Source organism: Hippocampus guttulatus, chromosome 11 (assembly GCF_054856545.1).
Source record: "Hippocampus guttulatus isolate MCC_2025c chromosome 11, RoL_Hgut_1.0, whole genome shotgun sequence".
NCBI classification, from domain to species: Eukaryota; Metazoa; Chordata; class Actinopteri; order Syngnathiformes; family Syngnathidae; genus Hippocampus; species Hippocampus guttulatus.
Window position 1 is genome coordinate 5,472,270 of NC_141271.1, and position 22,809 is coordinate 5,495,078.

General features: G+C 42.9%; 1 protein-coding gene across 4 annotated transcripts; it reads right to left on the bottom strand.

Annotated features, from left to right (window-relative positions):
• Positions 1-10: 10 nt before the first annotated feature.
• On the bottom strand, positions 11-22,311 carry pknox1.1 (pbx/knotted 1 homeobox 1.1). 4 transcript variants are annotated; one of them, XM_086123589.1, is made up of 11 exons: positions 22,147-22,311; positions 20,764-20,876; positions 15,873-16,000; positions 14,882-15,053; positions 14,103-14,303; positions 13,875-14,019; positions 13,660-13,757; positions 2,939-3,067; positions 2,783-2,859; positions 2,329-2,495; positions 11-905 (listed from the first exon to the last, which is right to left on the bottom strand). In XM_086123589.1, the coding sequence occupies exons 2-11, from the start codon at positions 20,812-20,814 to the stop codon at positions 724-726; spliced, it is 1,350 nt and encodes a 449-aa protein (XP_085979715.1). In that variant the 5' UTR covers positions 20,815-20,876; positions 22,147-22,311; the 3' UTR covers positions 11-723. The 4 variants fall into 4 exon arrangements, with proteins under 4 accessions (XP_085979715.1, XP_085979717.1, XP_085979714.1 ...); XM_086123591.1 differs by having other exon boundaries at positions 13,908-14,019; positions 15,873-16,003; XM_086123588.1 differs by having other exon boundaries at positions 15,873-16,003.
• Positions 22,312-22,809: the final 498 nt, after the last annotated feature.

Sequence of the window (22,809 nt, forward strand, 5' to 3'; positions counted from 1 at the left end):
CACAACTCGATTTTAAGTTTAAAACCAATTTAATTCTTTTTTTTCAGTTTTTTAAGAAAACTTCACAAAGAACCCTGGAAAACAAGGTTGCTGTTTTTATGAATCTGTACATCAACATTTGTTACAAACGGAACAAAAACAAGCAAACAAACAAACAAAAAAACACTATTTTCATATTATGTGTATGGATATAAAAATAAGCATCTGCCTTTTATTTTGAAACTCCCAAGAGCTTTGCTCTTTTGCAGAGGTCCATGTGAGAGCTGTGGAGTCAGTCTTGCACATATCTACTCAAAACACAAGCATGCAAAAAGAGACAAACCCTAACAATAGAACTTTAAAGTGTTGTCATCCAAACTTACAATTCAACAGGGGTGAAGAAAGACATGATGTTTGTCAATATTTATGAACGTAGCATAACAAACTCGCTTCTGGTGTTTAACACTTTCCTCGGATGAATTTCATTTCTTTTCTCGCTTAAATATACAAAGTGCAATCGCCTACAGCAACTAAATAAGTAAAAACAGTTTCTGAAAAACACGCACGGCAAAAGGTGGATTTTAGATTGGGATAATTCCCACAAATCCTGTTTTGTGCTCTGGATAAACCCAAATGTGTGTGTCTGTTTGTACGATGGCCATCCAAAAAACCGCTCGCTTTTGCAGACTCATTTGACATTTTGCGTGGACATGTACTGTAGTGTATGATGTTTGCGCGCATTATCTACTGGAGTGATTCACTGTTGTCAAGGCCCAGCCCAGCCATATCTGCGTCGTCGTCATCCTCTCCACTGTCCCCAGATTCATCTTCACTATGGCCTCCGAGCATCACCTGCTGTACCGCCAGTGTCGCACCATCCGATGTCAGGCTGTGAAGACCCTCCATGTTCATCGTCACCATTGTACCTAAAAAACAGTCAAGGAACTTGAATGTCCGAGTAGAAATCTGCGTCAAGGTTTACCCCAATAAAAACTTGGTAAAAATGGGGAAAAAAAATCACATTCAGAGATGATCAAACTCATTCACGATGTCCTACAAAAATATTTAGATTGCACCGTGCACGTCAGATCTGTCGCTGTACATGTACATGTGGCTGGCGTCGGGCTGAAACCTTCTTTGTCCCAATTGGGTTCATTTAATAATTTTTTTCACAAAACTACACTGAAGTGTTGAGAATGGCTTGCTTTCTTTGACGACGCAATGTCAATGGGTGAACAAATATGTTTTTGGGGTCTCCTGAAAAGCGATGGTTTTAGAGATACAAGGATTTCGTCCGACGCTCGTGATGTGCGTCTTCCTTTGGGGAAGTCTTTAATTAGAACGTAGTACATTCATAGTCGCAGTCAATTTCGGAAATGTACACTTTGGGGAGAAGTTAATGAGCACAAACTCAGCGGTGTTGTACGATTACTTTTGAGTCACTGTGATTATCAAAATGACAAACATTTGGATGGTGAATTTAATTTAGGGGTCTCCTCTGGTCACAGTAAATCTACATTTTGCGGGAGTCGAGGTATCAGACTCCTTGCTTCCAAAACGCAGTTGTCATATACTGTACTGCAAATCAGAGGTGCCGGTAGTCGTGATCGACTGGTCCCAAGTCAATCGCGGGGATTGTGTGTCTGTTAGGAATATTATATATTTTTGTGTTAGTGTACACTGCATCCTAACCATCCTATCAGTTTCACTTTCACAAAAAAAAAAAAAAAGTTTTCAAAATTAAAATAAAATAAAAAAGCAGGTCATGTTTAACAGACGGTGGTGCATGAACTCCATCACTGGAAGTTGTTCGTGGTCAGCAGCTTTGTTTTTTTTCTTTCTTTCTTTCTTTTTAAATATTGTTCTTATTCCGTTTGCGTTATCTGCAATTCAATGATAGCACTGGCAAAAAATGGTAATATGGAGCGCCAGGAGACACATTTTAAAAGGGTACATGTGAACTACGGAAGTGATGTTCCTTTCGCTTAACATGCTGCAAGTGTGTCCCATGCCTTCGCGTTAGGTCTCCCACTAAGGTCGGCACTGATTTCCTTTTCACAAACTCGACTTGATTTTTCTGTTTCATTCATGTTAGGGGCCGTTATGGCTGCTGCTCATCATGGCATACGTGTGCGTGTGCGTGTGTGAGCGTGCACGCGCACGAGTGTGCGTGCGGTAACGGTCGATAGCGAAGGTTGGTTGGCTTGAAAAGTAGGTCGTCGGTTAAAAGAGGTTAGGCACTTCTGCTGTGGCCAAAACTGTTTTCATAAATTAAATAAAATGTAAATAAGACAAATTTGTAAGAATGTAAAACGCCATTTTGGCCATTTTGTAATATTTTATTCATACCATCTGGCATTGTAACTTGCTGTGGTGTGCCACCCCCTGAGGCAATGGAGTCAGGCCAGAAGCGCTGCAGTGGCCTGTTTTGAGGAGTCTTCTTTTTAGTTTTAGGTGTCTCAGAGGAGCTGGCATCCAACATGGGCTGCAGAATCCGCCTTCGAGCATTTATAAACCTGCAAACACAAGGCAGCATATAGTTTCTGTGTTTTTCTCCCCAAAGTGTGATTCTTTTCCCACAGGTATTGAGTAGACTTGAGTTATGAAACTGCGCTGTAATGAGGCAACGTTACTCGTATCTCCCAAGAAACGCATGCAAACATAGATTAATAACAGCAAGCCAGTCAAGTTAACATAACTCACACATTGTCAGACATATCTTATGTTCAAATACATGAGATGATTCAAACAATAGGGAGAGAAAAGAAGGGCCTTTGTGGGCTATTGGGGAAACTTCACTCACCAGTTGTTGACCTGTAGAAGTGTCAGATTTGTCTGGCTGGCTATCTGTTTCTTTTCATCTTCCGTTGGGTAAGGATGCTACAGAGGTAGGGAGGCAGACATTTTGTTGGTTTTGTATTTCAAGGTTGACAAATGACCCGACGCACAAAAAACTCACTCCAATGTGCTGAAAAAGCCATGAGCGCATGACATTTGTGGCATGCTTGGGTAGAACGCCGCGTTTGTTTTTTGTCGAGCTGTCGTCGTGATTGAAGAGGTTTAAGTCCTGATGAAACCGCAGCTGGAGCTGAGCAAAATGGAGAATAGGTTAGCCAAGAACAACTGTACATACCATTGCAAATTGGTAATGTTAAACATACTTGATAAAAACAACCTAATTGCTACATCATAAGAATTTTCTTAAAGCCTCTTAAAATTTCCAACTTACCGGTACACCCGGGGCAATTCATTTTCCAAAGGGGCCATGCAACAAACTTGAACGGTTGTCGATGGCAATGTCAACACGCTCACTTCAATCATGACCCGTATTATGTCAGTGTATTTTTTTAAAAACAGAATCAAATGATATTGTTTCAATAAGATGCCGCTTGCTGTGATGTATAATTGGATTAAAAAAAAAAAAAAGGAAAACCAAATCACAGTCATTAAAATTACATTACCGTAGCATCACTATCCAACAATTTTTAAAAATTGCCAACAGTGAACATCATTTTTTTATTGTTTTTTTTTTTTAAGTGAGCACTTAACTCGTATATTATTATACAGTGGACCACCGAAATTTGTGGATGATAGGGACCAGGCCGCCCCGTGAAGAGCAAAAATTCACATATAATGCAGACCTTCTCTGTACTCATGGATGCAGATGGCAAGGGGGACGTACCCCTGACTTTCATTCTAATTGTTGCCCCCTCCCACCCTCACTTTGGCGACGTAAGAACGTATACAACTCTAGTTTGATATACAGCAGTAGATTTGTGTCCTAAGCGCGTCATTTAAAATTTTTAGTACGTGGGCCCTGTGGATTTATCATGGCGTTAATGACTCAGTAAAGGGGTAGAAGTCATCCATCCATCCATTTTCAACACCGCTTATCAGGGTGCTGGAGCCAATCCCAGCTGACTTTGGACAAAAAGTGGACTACATCCTGAATTTGTTGCCAGTCAGTCGCAGGGAAGGGAGTCAAACCTTTATTAAAATACAGTAACCTCTCGCCACTTCTCGCTTCAAGTTTTGTGGCTTCAGTTTTCCTAAAATACTCTATTCATTAAAAAATTAAATAGCGTATTTTCCACACGAGAAAGCGCTTCGGAGTGTAAGGCGCATCATGAATGGCCTATTTTAAAACCGTTTTCATATATTGGGCGCACTGCATTATAAGGCGCATAAAATAGAAGCCACGTTAGTGGGTGCAGTTGCATTATGCATCCACTAGATGGATGCCACCAAAGGAATACAATACAACTTTATTTGTATAGCGCTTTCACAACTGCTGCAGCTGTAGCAAAGCGCTTTACAGAACATTTAAAATACTACGTTCCAGAAATCAGAATATTGATCCATACATAAAGGCGCATTGGATTGATTATACAATACAATACATGCTGATTTATATAGCGCTTTCACAACAGCGGCAGCTGTAACAAAGCGATTAACAAAACAGTTAACATAAAGTAAAATAAATAAACACAACACATAACATAAAACACGGACAGTCGTGCAGTCCTAACCACTTTTCCGTCACATACTTTGTTGTTTGAAGCAGTTTGAGATGAAAGAGGAGAGAATCAAAGTGTCCTTTAACCAGTGGATCAGAGACGTCATGCTCAAAATGTGCACACGTCGGCTACAAGCTAATTTTCAAAGTCAACAGCGCCGACATCTCCACTGAACAAAACGGGGTTGTGAAAAATGCTGCCCATTACAGGCGCAAAAAACACAAGCGCCCCAGGTCTGTCCAGCACCGACAGTCAATGGCGCCGACATTCCTCCCAATCAAAATCTGTGCTGGTACAGGTGTGCTGCCGAGAAGGCGCAATCACCAAGCACAGATACTTCTCCTTTGACGCATGTCGTGGCCAAAAAATGCTGAAAACAGTCCATATCAGGTCCACACGATGAAACAACAAACAACATGTGACAAAACAAAAGACAAAATCAAAAAAGCAAGGCTCTTGAAGAGCCTACTCGGGCGCCATCTTGGGAAAAATATATCTATATAAAGCGCACTGTCAGCTTTTGAGAACATTGAATGCTTTTAGGTGTGCCTTATAGTGCGGAAAATACGGTCATCAAAAAAGAAAAAAATATATAGCCATATCGGCATCCATATTGCAGAAAGACCTGTTTCATGTTGATGCATGAGAGAGGTTTCCCTGCATTTTGGACAAAGAGATGAGGCTCAGACTCAGAGGCTTTGTGCATGATTGTACTGGACTTGACACATCTCTTCAACACTGGCAAAGCGATGGTTCGCAGCCTTGACCAGGTCAGGGAGCCTTATTTTGACGCTTTCCTGAAACCGTCACAGGAAGCAGTCACAGCTCAGACGAAAGCTCAAACTATCAGCTAGGTAAGTCACAAAAGTCACTTATGATAAGTATAATTCATGGACCTCCGTTTCCCTTGCCTGGATGTGGGTCACCAGGCCCCCCCACTCTGGAGCCAGGCCTGGAGGTGGGGCTCGCTGGCGAGCGCCTGGTGGCCGGGCCTACACCCATGAGGCCTGGCAGGGCTCAGCCCGAAGAAGTAAACGTGGGCCCCCCTTCCCATGGGTCACAAAAGCTAGCCTAGGGACATGGAATGTCACCTCTCTTACAGGGAAAGAACCTGTGCTGATGTGCGAGGCAGAGATGTTCCAACTTGACACAGTCGGACTTGCCTCCACACACAGAGGGGTTGGACTCTTTTCCACTCTGAAGTTGCCGCCAGTGAGAGGCGCAGAGCAGGTGTGGGCATACTCATTCCCTACCAGCTCAGTACCTGTACATCATGGTCTGATACTACATGGTGAGCGAGTTGAAGGGGTGCGTGTATATAATTTCTCTGAATATGGCTGGATTACAAAAAACAACCAAAACTTACATAGATAAACATATTCAGACAATAGTTAACAAATGTAATACTGCTACAAACATAAGGATTTACCGAACTGGTTCTACTTGGGACGCAGGGAGGGATGAAATGTTAACAGTAAATAGAGCTATGGTTTGATCGGTGTTTGACAATGGATTTGTGGTCCATGGCTCCGCAGCCAAGACCACTTTGGCTGAACGTGATGTGGTTCAGGCAAGGACACTTAGAATATGTGTGGATGCAGTGAGCACTACCTCAGTCTCTGCTCTACTCGTGGAAACCGGAGAAAGTCCTTTGTATTTTGTATTACGAAACTGGCCTTCAGTTATATTATCAAGTTAAAAGGATTTGGAGAATCACTTCTCTTCGCATCAGTATTCGATGATAGCTGGCTATATAATAATAATAATACATTACATTACATTTGCAAGCGCCTTTCACAACACTCAAGGACACTTTACAACCAAGAGCAATAATAAAACCACAGATATAGAAGAGGAACAGATAGAGCGAGCTTTGTTTTTTTTAAACAGTCAGTTAAAAATCAAATTGTCCATCCCTGTTTACAGGGTAGAGACATTGTGGGTCCTGTGATTTGGCCTGCCATTCAACCTTGGTTATAGTCTGACCCTGACATAGATGTTTCAGTATATGAAGCGGTACGACATGGTTACAAAAGGGATTTATGTAAATACGCACCTTAGGAATGAAAGGGTCGATGCTGCATAATTTACAATGATGGGTCAAGCGATCCGACGAGCTGTCAAGTGAGTTTTGGTATTTAAGTTCCTCAGTTAGAGTTTAGACAGGGTCGACAGCTTCCTGATGGCATTGCGGTCTTCACGGTTGAATTGATTGGGATTCATTGGTCACTGTGGTGGGTAGAAGAAGTGGGGGTTAAAATTTCTTTAATTTGCACTGATTCTTTGTCAACGCTGGGGTGGCATTGGGAAGAGGTGGCGGTAGGGCTCGACCCAATCTCATGATTGAATGTTGATTTTCAGGTTGGAGATGATCGTTACGGAATGGACTTATTGTGGGTCGGCGATGAGATCTTACCCCAAGTGGTGGGGTTTAAGTATCTTGGGGTCTTGTTCCCGAGTGAGGGCGGGAGGGAGGGGGAGATTGACAGACAGGTCACGACGGCGTCTGCTGTCATGTGGACTTTATATCGGTCTGTCGTGGTGAAGAAGGAGCTGAGCCCAAAGGCGAAGCTCTCAATTTACCGGTCGACCTACGTTCCAACCCTCCTCACCTATGGTCATGACCGAAAGAACGATGTTGAATGCTGGACACAAGAGGCCGAAATGAGTTTTCGCCGCAGGGTGTCCGGGCTCTCCCTTAAGATAAGCTTAGGAGTGCGCTCATCCGGGAGGGGCTCAGAGGTGAGCCGCTTCTCCTCCATGTCGAGAAGTGGCTCAGGCATTTGTTAAGATGCCTCCTTGGACGGCTCCCTGGTGAGGTGTTCCGGGCATATCCTACCGGCAGGAAGCCCGGGGACGACCCAGGACACGCTGGAGAGTTTGTCTCCTGGTTAGCCCCGGAACACCTTGGGATCACCCAGGAAGAGCAGAAAGAAGTGGTTGGGGAGAGGGAAGTCTGGGCTTCCCTGCTACAGCTGTTGGCCCGACTTTGGATAAGCGGGAGAAAATGGATGGATGGATGGATGCCAACAAATGTGGGTGTCATGGGCAATGAAATAGCAGATGATATTGCCAAATTGAGAACAAACCATTCAGGAGTACAGATCTAAGTGTCCTTGGGGAGCATGGAATCTCATGCCAAAATTAGGGAAGTAATACTTACTACACGAATAATGGCAATAAACGTGGAATACTGAAAGGAGAGGGAGGAATCTTTAACACATTAATCCATTCGCAGAGTGTACTGTTACTACATGTTTCACAAGGCAAGAGGATACAAAATTGACAGGGCTTTGTCTCACTATGGACTGGACGGTGGACTCCACTTATGATGAAAAATTGTGATGGCTGTTGTGAGGTTTGTGGTGTAAGGAAGTCAGAGGAGCAGATGTGATGCTGTGATGTCCATCATATGCAGCATCGATTGAGGTGATGGCTGGGTTAGGTTTAGGGGGCATGTCATTTCGAATGATTTGGTGGGGCCAAATGGTTCACGAAGGCAGAGGGGAAGGGTGGCTTTGCAGTTTTTTCAGAAACACTAGGCTGTATCCAAAAACTGAACAGGTGTTAGTTTTGGTTTGCTTTGTGTGCTAGTCATCTGACCAGTGGACGGCAGCAATGCACTTAATGTGCCCAGTCTGCCGGAAAGAAAAGAAGAAGGGAAGGTATTCACTTTACACAGCAAAACATGATATCATGAGTGAAATGAGCAGCTTCCATGTTTGCAGATAAGTATAGATGCTGATGAAGAGTGCTTGCTATGTTATTTATATGCTGTTTGGTGATGTACAGTATATTACAAGTAAAGTTAGCCTCAACTGATAATCGGTTGGCTGGGCAACTTCAGTCACTGTGCGTGACTCAAACTGACACAACAGGTTGATACATTAAAATACACTTAATCATCCAAACAAAGGAATCCCTCATTCTATGGGTCATTAACCCAAATTGATGCTATTTGCTTACTTGGGCAATTACATAAAATTGAATTTTTATAAAGCATCCTGCACATTGAAATGAATTGTGTTTAAAGTTATCATTCACTAAGTGTAAATGTCATGGCTATAGTGCCGGTATTTGCAAATTTTATGTTAAAAACCCACAAAGAGTTTCAGTACAAAAAACCCCGACATGATAAAACAAGTTCTGAGGTGAAACAACACACAATTAGTTGTATCATTAAATTTAATGCTCATTTAGAATATCAAATTATGAATTGCCTTTCCATGATGTGGCAATGTACAGCCCATCAAATGCACAAAAGGAGAAATTCTATTTCCGGGTTTAAGACAGCGAGACACAACCGGTCGCTGTCAAGTCAAAAATACAGTGTATATCGTCCACATATTTTGTGTTTTCCATCAATATTGAACCGGGAAACCATATTTACAACTTCTATATGAAACATAGAATCCAATAGATGAAGTCATGCAAAAGTGATTTTGCGAAAGGTACTCAAAGCTCACCCCCAGCACTCATTTTATTCTGAATAGAGGGCTTCATGGTTGCCCCTTCGAATCAATGGCTCATCATCTTAACTGCGCCAACCCTGAGGCGGGAGCTACGACCGTCCGGCAAAGGAAGCAGTGACACTCTTCTCTGGAGGCTGGAGACCTCTCATTCAAGTGGATGGATCCCCGTGAGTGCAGGGTTGTAGTCAAGTCCAACTTCATCCAATCCAAGTCACAAAGGTCCAAGTCAAGTTTGAGTTCACAAGGTCCGAGTCCAAGTCCAGATGATAATAATAAATTTTATTTGTAAGCGCCTTTCACTCAACACTCAAGGCCACTTTACAAGCAAGAGCAAACAATAAAACCACTATTCTGCCCCCAGTAATTGTATTACAGTGTAGTGCAGTGCCCCTAGTGATGGAAGTATTGTATTAGAGTTCAGTACAGTGCCTCTAGTGGTGGAAGTAGTGAGAACCACCCATAAAGTCAGTGGGGTAGCCATTTTAATTCATAAGAGTGAAACAGTGGAGAGGTGTGATAACATCCACTTCCATCCTCCTTCTTTTGACACATTCAGGCACAATCTGTAAGTACATTTACACAGTTGTATATACCACTCTTTGCTGAGCAAGTTATTTATTGTCATATATAAGTATTTCATCAATTAATCTCTGTGGATATTTATCATAGATTTGTTGAATAAGATAGAGAATAGAGCTGTTACAAGAGTGTCAAATATCATTTCATATGTATAACATGTTTTCAGTGTATACCAAACGGTGGATTCTCATCATCGTGTTTTTATTGGAGGATTGTTTAGCTCGCTGTCTACGCCTCTTATCTCAAACACATGGTTAGGGCAGAAGAGTAAAAATATTACCCCTACGTCAAAAACATTGCGGTGGATTGGATACACATTACACCTCCTCCAAGAACAAATGTCAGAGCCCAAGGAAATGTCTAACTTCGAGGTTAAGTTAGTGTGTGGGTCTTTAAGTGCTAGCCAGCCATCATCTTCAAAGCGCTCTTTCAAGTCAGGTTGCAGCAGCTGCACGAGCAAATGCAGAGGCTGCACCGAAGGTGCTTGAAGCTGCCGCAGAAATTGAAGGGACTTGGCTATCGGCCCCCCTTTATCGCCAGCTCAATCAAAACAACGCATTGAAGACTACATTGACGCACACTTCAACCCCCAAATAGACGCGAAAGCTGTTAAGAAAGGGAACTCAGTAAACCCTCCACAGCTCCAATATAAGGACATTTCACATAACAGCCCCAGCATGTCCCAGCCTGTGCCATCTTGTACAACCCAGCGTTTTGAGCAACCCCAAAACACACGGCGGGCAGTCTTCCCTCATGCCAACGTCAATACCTTCAGTCCCCACTCACCACAAGGCAACAATGCAGCAAGTTCTCCACGCGAAGTCAGCGACAGGCTTCCACGCAGGTACACAGATGTCTCTGACCTAGCTGCCCTTCTCGCTCGTCGTGACCTTCTCATATCCGGGTTCAAGGTGTTTTACAATCAGCCCGAGAGCTATCTGTCATGGCGGTCTGCTTTCGATAATACCATCGACGGCTTGGATCTCAAACCTAGTGAGGAGCCTGACTTACTTACAAGATGGCTTGGTGGGGAGTCACTTCAGCATGCCCTGCAGATCAGAGCAGGCCATGTCAACGATCCAGCGGCTGGACTCAACAGACTATGGCAACGGTTGAAAAAGACTTCCTGTTCTCCAGAGGTTATTGAAGCTTCACTATTCAAATGCCTCGACAATGTAACTAAAACCTCTCCGAAAGACAGCCGACGTCTTCAAGAACTTGCAGACCTTCTTCTGGAAGTAGAAGGTGCAAAGAACGATGGTTACCTTCCTGGCCTCAGTTTCCTCAACTCAGCTAGAGGCATTAATTCCATTGTTGAGAAGCTTCCATTCAACCTCCAAGAAACATGGTTCACTCAAGGAAATAAATACAAGAGAGAGAACCGTGTCCATTATCCACCATTCTCCTTCTTCGTAAACTTTGTGAACAGTTACGCAGAAATGAAGATGGATCCCAGTTTTGCCCTCCAAGGCTCCGACACAGCACGCTACAAAGATGATGAGAAACCTCCCATCAAGCAGTGGAAGAGCAGGACTCCAATCTCGGCTCACAAAACTGAGGTTGAAGCCTCCAACCTTTCAGGTAGTGACAACCCCCCCATAGACCCTGAAAGACATTGAACCATTCATAACAAACCACACTCTCTCAGGAAGTGTAGGGGTTTCAGAATGAAGACCTTAGAGGAAAGGACGAGTTTCCTTAAAAAGCATTTCATCCGTTTCAAATGCTGCATGTCCACAAACTATAGAGCCAAAGACTGTAAGACAGTAATTCGCTGTTCAGAGTGTGACAGCGATCGTCACATCTCAGCTCTCCATGATGGTCCGCCTCCCTGGATGGAAAAAGATCCCGTGACTTCCGAGGGTGATGGCGGGGAGCAAGCTGAGGAGAACTCCACTGTAGCTACATCCAGCTGCACTGAAATTTGTGGGGAAGGCTTGCACGGAAAGTCATGTTCCAAGATATGCCTAGTCACTGTGTATCCCAAAGGATGTCCTGAACAAAAGAAGAAAATGTATGTAAACCTGGATGACCAGAGTAATTTGTCACTGGCCAAATCCGCCTTCTTCGACATGTTTAACGTTCAGGGAATGGTCTCTCCCTATACACTGAAAACATGTTCTGGCATGACAGAAACCAGAGGAGGAAGAGCCACAAACTTCGTCATAGAGGCTATCGATGGTGGAGTATCCTTGGCACTTCCAACACTCATTGAATACAATTTGATACCGAATAACAGAGAAGAGATACCAGCTCCAGAGGCCGCTTCACACCATCGCCACCTCAAAACCATTGCTAACAGGATACCACCGCTTGACGCTTCAGCTGAAATCCTTCTGTTGCTTGGAAGAGACGTCATTCGAGTCCACAAGGTTCGCAGCCAATGTAACACACAATGCGCCATAAGCCCAACGCCTTGATTTAGGATGGGTAATTATCGGAGACGTGTGCCTCAGGGGAGCCCACAAACCCACTGTGAACACTTTCAGGACCAGTATCCTGGAGAATGATTGAGTCAGCTGCTTCAAACCCTGTGAGAGCAGCATCTACGTTAAAGAGAGGTTTACAGGAAAGCACCCTAAACAACCTCCTCGAAACCCCGTTCCATATGGTCTTTGCAAGCAGATCTTCAGGCACACCATTCAGAATGATAAACTGTCACTTTCTGTCGAAGACGAGATCTCCCTCCAAATCACGAATGAAGAGTTCTCAAAGGATGACTCCAACAGTTCGGTAGCTCCCCTCCCGTTACGGTTTCCAAGGCAACGCTTGCCAAACGACAGAAAGCAAGCCCTCAACCGTCTCCCGTTCCTTCGGCGTACTTTGAAGAAGCCGAGGACGAAAGATCACAATGCAGAATTCATGGAAAATAATTTACATTCCGGACACACAGAACCAGCTCCTCCTCCTACATCCGGTGAAGAGTGCTGGTATCTGCCAAGCTTCGACAGCTATCATCCACCTGATGCCTGTCAGCATCCAAGCTCAGAGAAGAGACATGTGCATCCTTCGCGACACATCCACCAAATCAGTAAGCGCTGTTGCTTACCCTAAGATGATAGACGACAGAGGTCACAATGGAGTTGGGTCCACCTTCGGCAAAGCAAATTTGCCCCGAAGCCAAACCAGTGGAACAAGGTGTCCACTGACCACAACCCAGCTGATCATGCCACCTGGACCCTACCAGCTGACCAGCTGGTCTTCTCTTCATGGTTCCCAAGGACACTATATAGAGGATAATACATTGACACTTACCTTTGATGATGTTCATTGTTTTTTCCTGTTGGTTTATTGGGTTACCATTTTACAGATGCCAGGCAGGGAGTATTCTGCCCCCAGTAGTTGTATTACAGTGTAGTGCAGTGCCCCAGTGATGGAAGTATTGTATTACAGTTCATTTTAATTCATAAGAGTGAAACAGTGGAGAGGTGTGATAACATCCACTTCCATCTCCTTCTTTTGACACATTCAGGCACAATCTGTAAGTACATTTACACAGTTGTATATACCACTCTTTGCTGAGCAAGTTATTTATTGTCATATATAAGTATTTCATCAATTAATCTCTGTGGATATTAACTATAGATTTGTTGAATAAGATAGAGAATAGAGCTGTTACAAGCGTGTCGAATATCATTTCATATGTATAATTGGATGCTAGACAAACATTTGTATTGTGTTTCTGTTTGTGTACAGTTTTACAAGAAAGACTCCATAGAAATACTAAACGGTGGATTCTCATCTTCGTGTTTTTATTGGAGGATTATTTAGCTCGCTGTCTATGCTGTGCTCTCATCTCAAGCGCACACACATAAATTAAATTATACACACAATTTTCAGTGTTCTCAATGTATTTGTGTTGGAATTATGATGATTACTGTTTGGTTTATTCACTTTTTTCAAACACTGCTATTTTATTTTATTTTATTTTTAAGGAAAATGAATGACCACGACAGGCTGTACCCCGCCTACTGCCTGAAGACAGCTGGAATTGGCTTCAGCACACTAACATCCCAAAGGAGGCAAAGCAGTTCGGAGAATGGATGGAATGAACTTTTGTGTTCGTCTTTTGAGCTAACGCCAACGTCATCAAAGAAAGAGAAACGACAAACCTGATTGTTTTGGACACGTAGAGTCCCAGGTGAGATGGCCTGTGTTACTACTTGTCCTTGGTGAGTGACGACTGTTACAGGCTGATACACTGTGCCACCTGGGAGGAATGCACAATGGTTATATTGGAGTTGCTGGAGGTAGGCAGCTTTGTCAGAGTGCCATTTTCGACATGAGTTGCTCTTCAGCTGTAATAATGCAGTAACAGGACAGTTACCTGTCGGTGTGGTAGTATGCCATGATGACATACCTGCAACTACCTGGGTGGGATTTACTGCCGTGACGGTGACATTTCCTTGTTGCAGGGCTGAAGCCGGCACCACAATTTGACCCTGAGGACTCCCTGAGATGGAGCAGGGGACCTGATAACAAAAGGGCCTTGGATTGATTGTTCACAATAACCTCAAACTGACATTATGAGGGTGACTTGATGGTGATCGCTGACCTGGGATTTGGCTGGTGAGAAACTTGGGGCCTGGCTTTGAACAGGTGAGTAAGGACTACCAGGCTCTCCACTCAGTAGGGTCTCACTGTTCATTTTAGTCTTGAGGCAAGCAATGTAACGGCTGCAGAAGTCCTTGCACAGGTCACTCACCTTCTCCAACTCCAACAGGTGGATTCGCAGCACCTGGATGGCTTTTACCATCTGCAAAAAAAAAATAAAAATAAAAAAATCACATTTTAGGAAAGCGTCTTGGATTTGTGGACACACGGTCAAGCGGCAACATACATGTAAAAAATGCAAATGCGTTTTTAAAGTCAAAAACAAATACACACGGTCAGAAACAAGGTGACCAAAGTTGAAACAGTCATTCATTTTGTTCTTATAAATACCAAAGTGATCACTTATCATTGCTGAACAATCATTCATTTTGGAATTATAACTCAAATATTCCCATATTTCCACATGACATTGCACAAAATACAATACCCAAGAACCCAGGTTAGCTAGTAAATCCCAAGACTTGTGAAAATAACACAAGGTAAAATAAATATGACAAAGACAGAAGGGTAACGCTTATTCAAGGCTTCAATGTATGCAAAGATGCAAGTTGAGCAGCTATCTATGTTTAAAAATTGATGTCTCGAAGCCACATCTTTATGGAATGATCTCGTACCACAAGTACATTTGATTTCAACCTGCCGGACTAAAATACAGAAAAGTTCGCCAAAGAGACAATGTGGAGCTGGCATATCATTGTTGGTCGGAGGATGTAAGCTCACCAAGTTGTCGAGTTCTGGGTCTTCACTGAAAAAGGGCTTTCCGTCCTTCTCCTGAGAGCGGACAAAATTCTCAATGTCCACATCAAAGCTTGCCGACGTGATGCACTCAGAACTAAGAGTGGACAGCTCACACTTCTCAAACAGCAGAGCCAACAAAGGGAACAGGGGATGTCTGCAAAAGGGAAATATATGGGTCATTTTCACATAATTTGGTCAAAATAACAGCTAATAAAAGCTTCCTCTTCATGGCCAACTCACCCATGTAATTAAGACCCCTTTATACTCTTAAATGCATGCATTTCAAAAACAGTTCTTTCCAATAAATTGGCAGAATGCCAACGATACACAATTCTGTGGAATCGTGTCGCACGCTATCCATAATGTGACAAATATGTTGCAGGTAAAAATGATGTTAGGTTCGTTTCCTTCTGTGTCCACAAGCTACCTTCTACGATCTAATACTATACTTACTAAACACTTAAACCAGAACAACTTCAGTATGTTGAACTGGAAGTTGAATGGGGGTTCCCTCTTGGGGTTTGCATTGGACAGGGGGCGCGAAACATAAGTCTACCTCTGAATGGCTGGGGGGAGGATTATATGAGTGGGCAAGTCAAAGTTTGGACTTACATCCCACTGAAATGTTACATGACCTTAAATGGGCAGATCATGCTTAAAAAAACTCAGGAATGTGTGAGTTAAATCAATTCGGCACATACGAGCGTGCAAAAATTCCTGCACAGCCATGCTGAAGACTAAATCAGCATTCATTGCAAACACTTGATTACAGTTACGAATGCCAAGATTAGGTTCAAGGTGAAGCCAGTAGGTTTATGCTGAATGATTATATTGCATTTCAGAATCACGTTGGTTGTTTTGATGAGATCTTAAAAAATGGCTTAATGAGCTGAAACATTTGAGTGTGATTAAAAGGAAGAAAGAGAGAGACACACACACACTTCAGAAATCAGACACAGAGACTTCGTTGTACCGATATATGGAGGATTTGTCCACGTCCATGGGCGTCTGTGGATCTGTGAGTGTCGGGCTGGGTGCCTCTGCTAACATCCCCTCAAACTTGTCTTCTGTATCACTCTCTAACTTGGCTACTCCTTGCATCTGCTGAAGATAAATAAAGAACAACTATTTAAAATCACTGCAACAAGACACAAACAGAGGGCAACAAACAGAAACCGACAGAAAATGTGAAAGGTTTTGAGCTGGGGTTTCACGATCACATCATGTGAAGGGCCAAGGGACCAAGGGGAGCCAGAGGGCAAAGTCACAAACAGAGCCTTGCTTTACTATGGCCCTTGTGAAGACTCACATTGACAAGAAAAAGATGAACAGTTGACAAGAGACCAACAGTTCAGCTCTTATTTTCAGGTAACAACAGCAACTAATAAACAACTTTGGCTGGATTAACACTGCAAAATATGTGCCACTTTTCTATTTTCAGTATGTGCAGATTTCAAGTGACACGTGGGATGTCACTTTTAATTTCATGACATATAAAACACTCATAGACGCCAATATTTGCATCAAGTAAATCAATATAAATTGTGAATAATAGAAATTGTGAACGTCACATACCATGTGGGTGGCCTGGACTGAATCTATGTCCGGTGATTTAAAAGAAACATGTAAAATTGACTTTTTTAATTACTTAGTACACAGAGCTTGACTTAACTTTCTACATCACCAGCCACAGTGGCTTTAGGTTTCCCAGAATTACTAGTCACTCTGCAATTTCACGAACCACAATTGTTTTTTAGGTAATCAGGGTTTTGTGCAACCAAGTTCTGTCTTCGGCAAAACAAGTCCGAGATGAAGATAAAAGAGAATCAAAACAAAATGAAAACTGGAAAAATGGTGTTGATAATGGGGTATATGCCAAAGGTTTCCGGTTCAACTGTCAAAAGCGGCCCATTTATTTCCGTCCCGCCTCCTCCCACAAATTGGCTACATTCTTGGCAAGATCACTGCTATTCTTGGCTCCGCTTTTGCACAATGACGTATGTCGTAACATAAAAGCCAATCCATCCACCTCAGCTGCTTTAAGACACAAAGGCTTCAAAATGTTCACATTCAAATTATACTCATTACTATGAAGGTAAGCATGCAGTTTTCTTTTGTGTTAACCATAAACGGACAAGATAGTAATGAAATGTTTGTGACTTCATTTCATATGCATAATTATTTAGTACTCGGTTAAGTGCTGTTCGTAATGCTTGATCAGGGATGTCAAACTCATTTTTGTCGCGGGCCACATTGTAGTTACGGTTTCCCTTGGAGGGCCGTTATGAATTATGGGAACCCATATAAATGTTTAATCCCCTCCACATGTTACATTCACAGCGCAGAACAAATTGATGAATAACTACTTTTAAAATCAGAAGTCAAAAATAATAACCTATATTGTGGATTACATGTGACAATATGAAATGTTGGTTCCGACTTTAGCAAGCATCGTGGAACTTGACATGCTTGATTTGATTTCGCGGGCCAGATCTGGCCCCCGGGCCATGACTTTGACACCAGTGTGCTAGATATTGTTCTTTGTGTTGCATGCAACACACATACAGTAAAGCACGGGTGTAGAGGGAAACACACACACACAAAAACCAACCCAAAACATTTGTGGGTCTGTGTGCGTGTTATTAATATGATATTTTTGTGTTAGTGCATACTGCACTCTTGGCATCCTATCTGTGACCTGCATCACCGGAAGTTGTTAGTGGTCAGCAGTCTGGAAATGCAGCTTGCAATCAGTGTTGTTGTGTGCCATCTTTTATTGTTATTCTTATTCTCACTGAGAATTTGTTTCATGTACAATTCACAGAGGGCACGGGCAAAGAATGGGAATCTGCAGTGCCAGGAGAAGCATTTTAAAACGGTACACGTGAGCTATGATCATTCACACGCTGCAAAAGTCCATCCCACCCGTCAGGTCTTTACTAAGGTAGGCAGTGATTTGCTCTTCACAAACTTTTGTGTCTACTTTATTTTTCTGTTTCATTCATCTCAGGGGCCGTTATGGCTATTGCTCTTCAGGGCATATGCGTGTGCGTGCGGTAACGAGTCGATCGCGGGAGGTTGGTTGATCGAAAAGTAGATCTTTGGTCAAAAAAGGCGCGCACACACGCACGCACGCCATGATGAGAAACAGCCTGAAACTGAGGCATGCGATGCACTTTTGCAGCCGGTTAACTATCGTGGCTCACACGTACCGTTTTAAAGTGCTTCCCTGGGCCCTCCTAGATTCCTATTCTTTGCCCGTGCCCTCGGTGAATTGTACATGAAGCAAACTCTGAATGAGAATAATGACGATAAAAGATAGACCGCAACAGCTCTGATCACAAGCTGCAATTGCAAACTGCTGAGCGAACAACAACTTCCAGTGACGTAATCACGAGCCATCGTAAATTCAAGATTTACCTGCTTTATTTTATTTTTAAAACATTTTTTTGTGAAAATGAGACTGATAGGATGATTAGGGTGCAGCGTACATTAACACAAAAAAAATATTACTAACATGTACAAAGACACACAACTGGTTGTTTTGGGTTTTTTCCTCCTCGAATCTACCTGGGACCTGTCTTAGATCTACCGGTAGATCAGGATCGACGTAATGGGCACCCATGCCATAAGGTATTAAAGCAGGTCCAGACAACAACAGAAAGATGAATGATTAAAGCGTTTTAAAAACATGAACCGACTCAAGCGGATTACTACCAAACTAGATAAAACAGCGTATATGGGCGAACGCCGTGACTGATTTTCATCATTCAAGATAAATGTCTCACCAGACAAAACATCCTCTTCTTTATGAATTGCATTTATGATCTGCTGTGAATGTTCGCACCAGTGGTTCTACCTCCAAACTGGAACTTACAAGAGCTGTGTAGACTAAAGTTGAGCTGGGATGTAGCAGTCCCAGACAATGGTTCAAATAGATGAACATTCCAGAACTGCTTGTCAAGTTTGAATTCGACATGTTTCAATCCAGTGCAATTTGGAGAATCAGTTTGTCATTAAAAAGGCCAGAGACGAACGATTTCACGCCTGGGATTAACTTTGCCAGGGCACATAGAATGTTGAGGAGACAATTACAGGTCAAGGACTGTGTTCTGGACAGATAGCACAGGCGTGCTATGGTACATTAACAACCAAACCACAAGATTCCGTACCTTCCAAGCCAACAGGGCAGTTGCTTGGATATTTACAAATTAAAGATCACACTGCTCTGTCTGGCAAGAAAAAGAAGGGAACTCTGTGCAAACATTGGCCCAGCTGATGTTGGCTAACGGCAGCTTCACAAAATGATAGCAACCTACAAAAAGAAAAAGAGCAGTGGCATATAAAACAATTCAATTCTTAAAGAGGGAATCCTGAGAGTTGAGTAAGGCTTATGAGAGCGGCCATGCCAGAGGAGGCTAAACACCCATTCCTCTTTGAATAAGGACCTTCAAATATCAAAGCTCATTCTAACCAGAAATCCACAACCATGGTCTTTCCAAGATACGTCCAAAATTCTGTATTCCCAGTGCAAATGCGGCCATCAAAAGAGTACTGTACGGATGTGTCGTCTGCAGGCGGCTCCACGGTGCTACCGGACAACAGCAGATGTCTTGTTGATACTTGAGCTCATCCACCCCAACACACCTGCCCGGCGCCTCAGGTCTGCGGACCAGACATTATGAGAAGTACCAAGAACTAAACTGAGGCTCAGAGGGGATCGAGCCTTTTCTGTTGCTGGTCCCTCTCTCTGGAATGACCTCCCACTGAACATTCGGCAAGCCTCCTCGCTGCCCATCTTCAAAACTCACTTGTATTCTTTGGCATTCGACTCAGCATGACTTAGATTTGTTCTTGGTTTTACTGTTTGGTGCTTTCTACCGTCTTTATTACCGATTTGTTTTACTGTTTATTGTGCATGTTAAATTGCTCCATGTACAGCACTTTGTATGCAGCGATGGCTGTTTGAAAGTGCTCTATAAATACAGTTGACTTGACTTGTATTGAAATCTGCCATTCTTGCTCACGCTGGAGTCACTAATTGTGAAGATGCAGTAAATGTCTCTTTTACTCTCCACACAAAACTGAGCTCTTCACATAAGTGAGGGTAGGAACGTAGACCGAACGATAAATCAAGAGTTTCGCCTTTTGGCCTAACTCTTTCTTCACCACAACAGACCAAGCAGATGCTGCTGAGTCACAATGCTTTGCTGGGCTCTTCCCATGCACGCGTTTTTGCTTCAGCGACACGGGAAGGTGCATTCAGTTTTGCTAGCCGGTTTCTGTCAGTTGCCTCCGGAATCCCACAGGCTAAAAAGGCAGATAGGACTCCTCTTCCATTTTTCAGGATACCTGACCGTCAGTGTGCACCAACGGGCTTGAGGATTGCTGCAATGACAGCCACCAACCACCTTACGGCCACAGATGTGATCGACCGCCTCAACAATGGAGGGATGAAACATGGTCCACTCAGACTCAATGTCCCATGCCTCCCCCGGGATGTGGGCAAAGTTCTGCCGGAGGTGGGAGTTGAAACTCTTCCTGACATGAGATTCTGCCAGACGTTCCCAGCAAACCCTCACACTGACGTTCCCAGCAAACCCTCACACTACGTTTGGGTCTGCCAAGTGGGACTCACGTTTTCCCACACCATCAGAGCCAACAAAATCACTTTACAGCCCATCCATCTATTCAGCAGAGTGTCCAAAACAAATCCACTGACAGCACCACAATGTGAAGCAAAGAAAGTTAAATGGTTTACATTTTGTGAACATATTTACCTTATTACTATGTAAACAAAATGAAATGCATTCGTTTCAGAAAAGGTGATGTATGATAATCCAACATCTGTTTTGCTCACCCACCTGTTGCTTTCCCTTGGCGTATTTGTCAATGGAAACCGAATGGGCTGCCATCACGTTCAATGCAGATGCTGCAAACACTCAGGCATTATCGATTGTGCCAATAGGTAGTCAACCTAAATAAAACACAAACTTAATTTTATTTAAAAACAGACAAACAACAAACGTCAATTATTATGTCAATATGGGAGATATATTTAAATGTTATGATTCTTTGTAAACCAAACGACGTATTGCAAATTATTTTTATTTGGGCCAGAACAGCGACCACTGTGAGGTCCCTATTATTTTTGCAAAAATTATTAGTAGTACGAGTAGTATGATGATAACACACACAAATGAGTTTAGGATTATAGTATTTTGGGGGGTTCCATTTGTTTTTCCTTATTCCAGATGAATGAAAACTTGAAAACACAACATAAGATGTCAAATTAAAAATTATGATAGGGGTTGCACAGATTTTAAAATATTTGCCGCCACAGTGCATAACTGGTGTCTAGGAAACACTATGTACCTCAACAGAGACAACACGACACGCTTTTCCGTTGCACTTTCAAATATCGCGTTACCTTCGAACTACTTTTAACACACCCACAACGCTCTTAGCTTTTAGCTCGGTGTCAGCAACAATTTATGTTTGTGGCGGCAAAGTATGACCATGTTCGACGAAGCCAAGTGTAATAATGTTTAGCGACCAAATAAATACTTAGAATATGCAGTCCCTCTCTCTTTCACTCTGTATGTTGCTCGCCTGTGACACGGGCCAGCTCCTCGGCTAACATTAGCAAAATAGCTAACTTTTATTTATAAGTGGCTGGCCTGCTGGTACGATTGAAATACAAACCGCCATATTACCCTAAATGATCATTGGCAAAAACTATTTTGTTGCGACATTCAGAACTCCGCTTAAGGAATATACGATAGTGGAGGCGTACGGTAAATCTTGTACCGACACAGGATGTGAAATGACTGGGCGCTGAAAAATAATTCTGGGTTTATTGAATGATTACAAACTGTACTTGGCATAATTTTACTAAGCGACATTTTAAGAACCAACACCGAGGTTGCCCACAGCTTTCAGACAACAGCCATTCATGGAGGACAGCCGCCTTCTTATCCCTCCCCTTCGCGCTAGCATTACAGCTGTCGGGCCTCGTTTTGAGCGTTAGCCGTGTGATTTTCCACAACCCTCGTCTAAACACCGACATGTTTTTTCAGCCTCCTTCTCTTGTGAACAGCATTTATTTTTCCACGATGCTGTTCTGCCTCATTAAGCATCTGTTTCCCCAACAGAATCCGCGTTTCTCGCCCTGGGGCATTTTTGCGTTGAGCGCAGATTGTTTGATTGATAGGGACGGAAAAGAGGGATTTTGAGTGACAGCTTACCTGAGTGCCAATCTTCGTCACACTGACAAGCGGCTGCAGCAATCGGGACCCGCAGTTGTCGCTGTGCGTCATCACGTATGAGCACGCAGGGACGTTTACCACATTAATATTTATAAGGTGGGCGGTCAATGACGTTGTGCAGCACTCTTGACTGCCCCTGCACTGTCGGGTTTATTCTGCCCAATGACTACATCCGATTGGTTTGTCAGTGTGTTTCCAATATGGTGCATTTAGATGTTGATTTACGTATTCCCGTCGATGCCTATTCACAAATAAACAAAAACAGCACTGATATAAACTGGAAATATACATTAATTAGTTGCTTGATATTTGCTATTAACAGTTGAGCCACTTTCTGGGCCACAATCAATCACTCGAAATATACTCAGGCAGAAACATTTCAACAAATGCCTTTCTTTAACCGAACATTTTTATGGCGTGTGGGACACACTTGGAGAACCCAGAATTAACTGGCTATGCGGTTTTGTTTTTTTCATTGTCTCTGGAAAGGACTAAATTAAAGCACTAGAGATGGTTGCTTGATGTCTAACCGTTCCACTGTCTCAAATTGTAAAACAGGATAATGATCCCTGAATGTTTGAAAAAAAAAATACTCTGCAGCTAAATTTAGCTAAAGGCAGCCATTAATGCAAGTATATTTCT